Consider the following 9,840-nt stretch of genomic DNA (forward strand, 5'->3'; position numbering starts at 1 on the left):
GCTTCTTGATGTTAGCCTGTGCTTTAGCTGTTTTCAGTGTCAGATACTCTTTCCTGTTCTGGACCAATCAGACTGATTGATAAACAGGACGGTGGTTTTATCTACAATGTAAATAAACAGGTGCTTTGTCAGTTAATCGCTGCGAGTGCATCCGAAAGAACAAAACAGCACAATGTCAGGTTGAAAAGTAACATTTTTTGTGTTTTTTATTATTATTAATTTAAATTAACAAACACTGCTATACATATTGCTCTTTTTTATTAATTTTGAATCATTTTGAACAGTTAAAGCATTTGGAAAAGAAGTAATAGTAGTTGAAAACAGGCGACAGACAGTAGATGACATGTACAGCAGAAGATCTACAGTCAATGGCTTTCCTATGTGTGTCGAGGGGCTGCAGAATATTTCAACATACAGACATGTCACAATCGCCCACAGTAATGTTTTTGGTTACTCTTTATGTTGCCATACAGGATCAGAGACCCCTCCCCCCCACCCTCCGCCCCCCGGTTGCATCTACACAGCCGGTGACGTCGGACACAACATCCTCAGAAGAGAAACAGCCGGCCGTTCTTTCCAAAGTAGCAGCAGCTTGTGTTGAATTGCAAAAGTCCGTTTTTTTCTGCATCCGGCACAACCGAACGTCTTCCAACCACAACGGGTTCTCCTCTATTAACAGGAAAGGGGTTTGGAGCAACGACGCCCCCCCCCCCTTTTTCTAAAACCCCTGATGTTAGGAATGTGTGAAGTGAACTAAATAGAGTCCCAAACATCGCTGTTGTGTCCCTCTCAGTGCACAGTATTGAAAACCCTCATCCCTTTAAAGATACACACACACACACACACACACACACACACACACACACACACACACACACACACACACACACACACACACACACCGCACACACACACACATGTAAAAACGATAATAAAAAGAAGAAGTGCTTCTTAGAACTTCAGAGATATTACATATTCTCGAGGTGTCCCCTCTTTCATCTCAGGCCAGCTGTTAAAGACATACAAAATAAAGAGTCCCTTTCTGAAAGTGAACTTGTTTAAAGCCTCCACGTTTCTACAGAGTACCTCCGAGTTACGTTCACTCACCCGTAAAAAAAAAATCAGCTCGTCTGGCTTGTATTTAAACATCATTGACTGTCTGCTTTACTCAAAGTGACAGATGTACACACACACACACAGTATAAACAGGGTTGACATCATTGGCAGCTGGAGACAGTCTAGACCACAGTGGCTTTTTTCTTATCATCTTCTTTTTTTTGGGTCCAAATTTGAGTAAAATCCTCCTCCTCAGACAAAGACGGACAAATTACAGGATTACACGCGTCAAACAAACCTTTTTGGGGGCTTTTTGAAACCCGACCTACAAAACCTTTTATCTGGAGAATGTACGAGACACAGAAAAGAAGGTCAGGATCTGGTGTGTGTGTGTGTGTGTGTGGGGGGGGGGGGCTTTGTTCAAACCCCCCACCCCCCTGACATGACACAACGAAGCGATAACGTTGTCATCCCTCGGCGTGCCGCGTCTCTCCGCCTCTGCAATACTAGACTCTTCTAGACTCTTCTACTCTTCTAGACGGGGGTCTTCTACACGTGAGAGATCTCCCTGACATCAATGTAAATCACATACACAGGTTGTAAAAGTTAATGTACAGAATCACTGAGGAAAAGCACACCGATACTACTGTACACTCGAGCCGCTATGGCAAAAATAGAAGAAGGTATAGAGGAGGAACTGGTCCTCGATTGAAAGTTGGCTCGTAATCCTTTGCAACACTGAGGGCCTCGGTCGCCGCGGAGACGACCTTTTTGCTTTTCTACAGGCGGGTTAAGGAGAGGACGAAAAAAAACTTTGTAAAATGTCCTCGGCGCGGGCCTTAAAACACGATTACAAGAGGTGGAAATGGCGTCAGAAACGTGTTCACGCTGCTAGTAGCGAGTCTGTGGTGGAAACTCTCGGAGGAAGAGGAGAAGAGAGAACTCCTCCTCCTCCTCCATCCCAGCAGAGCGCTGACCTCGTTTAGTGATCTATTGATTCGTCTTGGCGGAGTGCAAAGTGTCGGCCACATGGCTTTTGAAACATTGGCAAAAAAAAGTATATATATATATATATATACATATATATTGACGCGCTCTCTGATTTGCGGTCGACGCACAGTTGCCGGATCGCGGAGTGTTTCTCGTCTTCCCAGTAAACAAGTTGACACTCTAGACTTGGTCCTCTTAACGGATTTTTAAAAAGTACACTGAAGCAGAACAACAAGAAACACGCGGCCTTGTGGGTCTCCCTGCAGGGGGTGTGTGTGTGTGTGGGGGGGGTTGTCACATGGTCTGTACTTGTGCTCTCGGGTCTTTTTAAAGGGGGAGGGGCGGCCGATCCTCACGCCACAGTGTCCGTGTTCCTCGGCCGTCGCTCAGAGCGCCAGCAGGGTGGGCGAGTTGAGGGAGTCCGAGGACTGGTCCCCGCTGCTGCTGCTGCTGCGCCGGTGGGCCTTGGAGCAGGACTCGGAGGACGGCGAGGGACTCTCGGGCTCCAGCATGCTCGGGTAGGTGAAGATGAGGCTGGGGGCGCTGGGCGTGGCGGCCGGGGTGGACGCCGCCACCACCGGCGTGTTCAGGCTGTCCCCATCTGTGCAGTACATCCCGCCGCCGCCGCCCAGGCAGATGGGCTTGATGACGGAGCGCTGGGACTTGCCCATGTCGCTCCTCTCGTCCGGCTCCTGCTTCACGACCACGTGGCTTATCTGAGGCCGGCTGCCCATGTTGGGGCGCATGGTCAGGGGGAGGGGGGCGCACTGCTGCTGCTGCTGCTGCGGGTGGTGCTGGTGCTGCTGGTGCTGCTGGTGCTGCTGGTGCTGCTGGTGCTGCTGGTGGTGCTGCTGCTGGTGGGGCTCATCGATGGGGAGCTTGCACACGGGATTGTGGGCGACCAGCATGAACTCCAGCTTGTCTTTCTCCTTCTGCAGGTTCTCGATCTCCTTCTGCAGGTCGGATTTCTCCTCCTCCAGCTTCTCAGTTTCCTGTGAGGAGAAACAGGAACAATAATGTTGAGCGCTGATGTTCCAGCAGGTTCTTTTTTTGGGGTTGTTTTTTCCTCTTTTATTGGGGGGGGGGGGGCAAATAAGGTTCACGACAACCAGACGTGAACCGAGCTGGACTTCACATTTCATGCAACAGCATTTAAAGTTTCTTCCAGTCAGGTCATCACTATGTGACTGTTGCCCCGAGCCGCCAGCAGAGGGCGCTGTCCGCTCACCACAGTTCTGCTAACATGGGAAGTGGAACAGTCAGGAACTCGCCCTGGACCTTTTCCACACACACACACACACACACACACACGCACGCACACACACACGCACGCACACGCACACACACACACACACACACACACACACACATTGCTTGAATGTGACTCTCCCACAGTGACGGTTTGTGTTTTCTGGAGATATGAGAATCAGAAGCGTGTCCTGAATGTGCACACACTCAGGAACAAAAGACCCATGAACACCTCAAGACTTCGAGGCAGATAAAGAAAAGCTGACGTGCCGTCTGAGAACTTTGACTCAGGGCAAAGGTATGAGGAAGAGGAGGGGCTAGGGCAAACAATTCAGTCAATCAAAGAGGAGTGGTTAGCAACACTGTTCAGGCTTTTCACTGGGAAAGCGACACTTCCTTATTTGGAATTTATTTTATTTTGTTCTCCCTAGAGGCGATGGCTGTGTGTGTGTGTGTGTGTGTGTGTGCAGCATTTCTCTATGTGGGATTGTGAGACAATCAATTGGCCCCTTTTTTTTTTACAAAATACATATCCTTCATTCACGGAGACGCAGCCACCCTAAAGCAAATTCCATTCCTGTGTTTTTTGTTCGGCCTCACGAGCTCCACCTCGCTGTAATTCGGCTAATCAGCCGCAGACAGCCCTACCTCTGTCTGCAGCTGCCCGAGACAAAAAGCCTTTCATCGCCTGTCATCTCCTCGCTCCGGCCTCGCACTCAGAGTCAAACCAGTAATGCAAGCTTGTAATTTTAGGTGTGCTCGATCACATATTTTATTTTGGATTCTGGACTGCTGCCAGACTTGTGAACTAGTGTGACTTGTGTTGGCCTCCCTGAGCATGTATCCTCTGTGTGAAAATACTTTCATTTGATGCCATTTTAAAAATGTATCTATAAAATAAACACATGCTTCAACTTATAAGCCTGGCATATTCCCCCCTCCTCCTCCAAAGCAGGGTGGCGTGGTTGTCCACGAGCCAGAGGGCCTTTCTGCATGAGAGGACGCTTTCTCGGTGTGATTGAAGCGGAACCCGACAGCGCGCTCCGATCCGGTTTGCAGGTTTTCCGCTCACCCCTTGCAGCATCTCCGTGAGCTCTCGCCGGCGGTTGCGGCATTTGGCGGCCGCCAACTTATTCCTCTCGCGCCTCACCCTCCTCTTCTCCTCTTCCTCCGGGGTGAGCTGAGGGCAAAAGTAGAGAAGGAGGTGTAAAAAAAAAGAAAAGAGTTTAAACACGAGCTGGGTGGTGCAGGAGCAGACTCATGTTTAATCAATCTTAATGAACATAGGATGGTGTTTTATATTCTTCAAATGTCTTTGTAAGAGAGCTTTTGAGGCAAAAATCCAACTCCATAAATAGAAAACTAACGTCCAGCTTTTGAGAAACACTAAATAAAAAGAGGCGGTCCGATGTTGCGCCTCACCTGTTCGTCTCTCTTTCGCCGGCCCCTGGCGTCCCCGATGGATCGGATGACCCCGGGCCGAGCCAGCGTGTTGTGCCCCAGCAGCCCCGGCCCGTTGGGCAGGTGGTGGCCGTAAGGGTGGGAGCGGGAGTACGGGTTGGACATGGAGGTGATGACGGTGGGCTGCACCATCCACTGCAGGTCTTGGCTGGTCGTGATCGCATTGATGGTGGGGATGAAGGCACTGTTGGAGCCGGGCATGTCGACCCTATACTTCTGGAAGGAGAGAGAGAGAGAGAGAGAGAGAGAGAGAGACGGGATGAGAGGGGATGCGTGGTCTGGGGGAAACGAGCATCTTTAGCTTTAGTCACACACACACACCACCACCACCACCCACCAGTATAACATGCATACACGTTCCACAGAACGAGCTTATCGTCATGATTCAATCCCACTCAGACACAAGCCCGTGATGTAACCCTCCCGGAGTGGAACAGTGACACATGCTGTGAATCACGCAGGGAAAGCCCAAGGTGTCCATCACTTAACGACAAAAACCACGAGCCACAGCGCTGAAGTGTTGCACATGCAGGACGGGCATGAGGGTGAATATGCATATGACTAGACTGGATGGATATAATATCATCGGTGGTTTATTCTATTAGCATGACTGTTACCGGGGGATTATTGGAATTACCAATACTGTAAATACAACTGTATTTAAAGCCACAAAATTCCAGTTGTGGGTACAGAGCCACGCCGTGATGCAGGACATGTCCATCCTGGAGAGGGATCCTCCTCTGTTGCTCTCCTGAAGGTTTCTTTCCTTTTTGTTCCCGTAAAGGATTGTTTAGGAGTTTTTCCTGATCTGATGTGAGGTTTTGGGACAGGGATGTCTATATGTACAGATTGTACAGAGACACATTTCTAATTTGTGAAAATGGGCTCTACAAATGAACTGAATTGAATGTGTTTCTGGTCTCAAGGAAAAAGATTAGGAGTTCATGCCACTCACCCAATCCCTCAAATTATGGATACACAATTCAAAGATGTTTAAAGTAAAAATGTGCATGATTGTGGGGAACATACTCTGAAAAAGATGCCGGCATGACAATATATGGAGTCAGTATTATTGCATGTATTTTGGAGTCCACACACACAAACACGGACAGGCCGCCTGCTCGTGTGCGTAAATTACGCACGTCCTCACTCATGCGCCGTTATTCCTGACTTTCCGTCGGATATCCCGGCAGTCTACTGAGCACTTTGTTTATACTGGTGAGTCATTGTGTATGGGATGTGTTAAGCACATGAGAAACGCGAGCAGTTCCAGTAAGGGTGTGTATGTGGGGGTGTGGGGGGAGGTTGCAGCTGTAACAAGCCAGATCCGTCAGCCAGAATTGTCTAGCGGAGTTCTTTGGCAAACTCGGCGTCAAAATAGTGGCATTAAAAAGATAACGAGGTAAACAACGGAGTCTAAATCACAGCCAAAAAAAGTGATTACATATTAAATATGGGGAAGTCCCAGTTCACCCGATATAACTCCTTACATACATTGTCTAATTAGAAACAGGAGAAATGCTCCGCCTTGATATGTCTCAACGAAGTCGTGTCCCAGCGCGTAATGGGAACCAGACCGCCAGCGTGTGATTACAGGGAGCCTCAGCCATGAGAGATATACGGGCCAACCGCCGTTGACGGTAATGTTGCGCGAGCCCCGACGACGCCGTTCCACAGAAGTGCACTAAACCGAGATTTAAGTGCGAGCCAACAACAAGCCTCTTCCCGGATGATTTACATCCCATCATTTGGGGAGGAGACGGACACTGCGTCCTCGCAGCGCGCCTCTGGCACACCTACAGTCGCCTCGGGTCCGGTTGAAGTTATGAAACCTCTGATGACATCGAGGAGATGATTACAGGGTTTCACAGGCGCGCACACAACGCGGCTGCGTTTGCAATGTCTGGTAAACATTTTTTCTCGGGAAGGAAACACAGTTTATTGGGCTGCTGGTGGGGGCATTGGGTTTTCCTGCGCTCCCGGTGCGCGCGCGCTTCCTGCTGGAAGAAATTTGCCATGTGCAGCGCGAGACCCGTCGAAGAAAATCGGAACCACAATCGGATCCGTGGTCGTGTAATATTTTGCCACAGCACAACTCCAGGATGCAACAGCTGGTGGCCAAGACCGACACCTCCCTGCGCGCGTGTGTCCGGAGTGTGGAGAAGTGCGCGCCTGTTGCACTCTCCCAACTGCCGCACTGTGAATAGCTCATAGGACATGTGGGCCTAAAGACATTGTCCCTATAATGTCCCCATAATGCGCGTAACACGCCGTCCCCACCGGGCTGCGACACCCGCAGAGACCCCACGAGTGTTGCGCACGCACGGACAAGCGCGCGACGGAATGACCGTGGATCTGACGGTCACATCTCATCTAAGGCACATTCACATTTATTTCAGCCCAACACAGGCCTCTTCCTTTTGAGAAGTTTAGTTGTACCGTCAGGGAGGATCATGTGAACAGTTTCAATGTGCGTGCGCAAAAAAAATCACCGCGGATTCGCCATTTACTGCGCGCGCGGGCACGAAACGTTCCACATTCGATCAGAAGCGCGTCACACCGACAATTTAGACAAATATCACGAGTATCAACTACTTGATCGAGTCTCGCATCTGTTGAATCATCGATCCGATCTGTGTCATTGGGTTCAATACACCCCCCTCCCCCTCCTCCTCTTCCTCCTCCTCCACGAAGCTTAACTGTCTTAATTAAATATATCAACTGGTGACACAATCAATGTACACGACGAACGACGTGCATGTGTCCGATGGCGCGCACGTGACATCGGACACATGACCGTGGGTGATGTCGCGGGAGGAAGCCCGGCGGTTACCTGGTAGCTTGAGGTAGAGACCGGACTTCCGATCGTGCTGCTGCCGCTCGTGAAGGACTCTGGCTGGGCCGGAGAGGTGCTGCTGCCGCGGGACGAGGTGTCGTAGTTTCCGGAGTAGTCCTGGTACATGGTCCAGGGAAGAGGAGACTGTCTAAGATCTAAAGAGTCCGCCCCCTCCTTTTCCCTTCTTAAAATCCTCGCGTTTCAAAAAGGCACAAAAAAATCCTCTGGCTTGAGACGCTGGTAGTCAGGATATCCAGAGAAAGAGTTCAGAGGAGAAAAGTGCGATGACGCTCCGTAAACTAACCTACAACCCCTCACAGATATCACCAGTTCTCATGAATACGCTTCTTCCGACTCGCGGAGGGATATTTCTAATTGCGCTTCTCTTGTGGAGCCGCAGGTAGAGAGACCTCTCAGGTGCGCTAACTCCAGCCTGAAGTCGGTCGCACACCTCCCGCAGGCGGACCCAGTGGAGCCGAGCGGAGCCGCAGTTACAGAGCGACGCTGGCCGGCTAGTCTTCGGATTCGCTACCCGCCGCCTCGTCTGCTCACCCCGCGCACTCGGTCTGAGCTCTCCGCTGTTCACTTCGAACTTTTTTTCTTTTTCTTCTTCCTCTCTCTTTTTTCCTTTTTTTCTTCTTTTTCTTCTTCTTCTTCTTAACCACACTTCCTAGAGATGACTCACTTCAATGGCACTATGAAGAAACGGCAACGGCTTTTCAACACCAACGAAACGGCCCACGTCACAGCCTGGGCGGCGCAACTTCTCCCAGGGAGGGGTCGCGCTCTGGATAAGGCCGCGCGGCGCACGGATCCGCCGTGAACGCCCGTCGCCCAGCGGACACTGGAGACATAACCGGCGCGCAGGGGACGCAGTCAGAGCGGCGCAGATACACGCGGACACATTTATTTATCGACACGGACGTCAGCGCCGGCTGTGGAGTTCACCGTGTGTCCGACTTGCCTCGGTCCATTGACGCATGTTTCCTAAAATGGGCAGTTGCGTCAGAGCGCGGGTGTGGGTTTCCTTGGTAAAGGGACGCGTCAGACACGGGAGGGATTCCCTCCCCTCGCCGCGCTGCACTCCGGACTCAGAGCTCTGGGCGCGCGGGTCCCGGTCCGGTTACTGCTCAGTGCAGAGAGGGAAACAATATGAAGATAAGAAAACGCTTAAAAACGTTTAGAGATGATCACACGCGTTTGAAGCCCGGGCGCCCACGTGCGCACACGTTCAATGTGGGGCTGAGTTGTAGAGCATATATACCCAACAATATATCGTGCACGTTTTCTTCCTAACATGAATGTGTTTGGGGTGTGTGTGTGTGTGTGTGTGTGTGTGTGTGTGGGGGGGGGGGGGGGGGGGGCAGTGTTTCTCGCACAACTGAGTGTTTGCGCGAGAACGCACGCGGCGACGCAACTTGGAGAGCGCGAGTTTGCAAACGGGGACGTCACATACAGCCGCAGCGTTATCCGGTTCAGTTTGGCCCACCGGTCGGTCCGGTCCACATCAACGTGGCCCACCGGTCCGGTCCACGCGCAGCTTCAAAGGGACCGTCAGTGTGGGCTGAGTGTGACTCGGACGCAGCGCGTGAGGGCACGGCGCCCAGAATGTGACACGTTACACGAGATGAAATGGCGTATTAAGCATAATCCAATCTGCCACGGTCCACATTTTAATCTGGATCACAGCGACAGGATGTAGATGCTCTGGAAGCTGCCAGGAGGAGTCGCCCGCATAAAAAAATAAATTACTAAAAGTTTCATATGCAGGGGGAAGTTATGTGGAGAGAAAACAAGGGGGGGGGTCTAATGGAGGAGTTCATGACACGATCACCTCTCTCTCTCCCGCTCTCTCCCTTTCTCTCTCTCTCTGTTAGTTAATGATTAGTGCTTGTCATCTGCCAACATCCCAGCTCTTTGAGTCGGCGACAGTGTTGCTAAGCGACACAGTTTCCTGCTAAATTGCTCGGGGAGGAGAGGGGTGCTAATCTGCTGTAGTCCTATAATTAATGCTGTAATATAATTTGAGACGCACCCGTCGGCGTCGATTTGGGGGAAGTGGAGGTATGGCGCAGTGACAGGTCCTGTTCCCGGGTACCGGTCCAATTTGGGTCTTTGAAGTAGATAATGAGATATCATCACACACGCCCGTCACTCAGACGTCCTCGCTCCAATTTGTCATTAGTTTCACGGGTGTTGATGGTACATGACAGACTTATGAAAAACAGATATTTCATATATTTCTTATT

General features: G+C 50.7%; 1 protein-coding gene across 1 annotated transcript; it reads right to left on the reverse strand.

Annotated features, from left to right (window-relative positions):
* Positions 1-175: 175 nt before the first annotated feature.
* Positions 176-8,718, reverse strand: fosl2 (FOS like 2, AP-1 transcription factor subunit). Its single transcript, XM_056427069.1, has 4 exons — positions 7,589-8,718; positions 4,717-4,971; positions 4,367-4,474; positions 176-3,038 (listed from the first exon to the last, which is right to left on the reverse strand). The coding sequence occupies exons 1-4, from the start codon at positions 7,715-7,717 to the stop codon at positions 2,433-2,435; spliced, it is 1,098 nt and encodes a 365-aa protein (XP_056283044.1). The 5' UTR covers positions 7,718-8,718; the 3' UTR covers positions 176-2,432.
* Positions 8,719-9,840: the final 1,122 nt, after the last annotated feature.

This window comes from Pseudoliparis swirei, chromosome 11 (assembly GCF_029220125.1).
Source record: "Pseudoliparis swirei isolate HS2019 ecotype Mariana Trench chromosome 11, NWPU_hadal_v1, whole genome shotgun sequence".
In the NCBI taxonomy this organism is placed as follows: domain Eukaryota; kingdom Metazoa; phylum Chordata; class Actinopteri; order Perciformes; family Liparidae; genus Pseudoliparis; species Pseudoliparis swirei.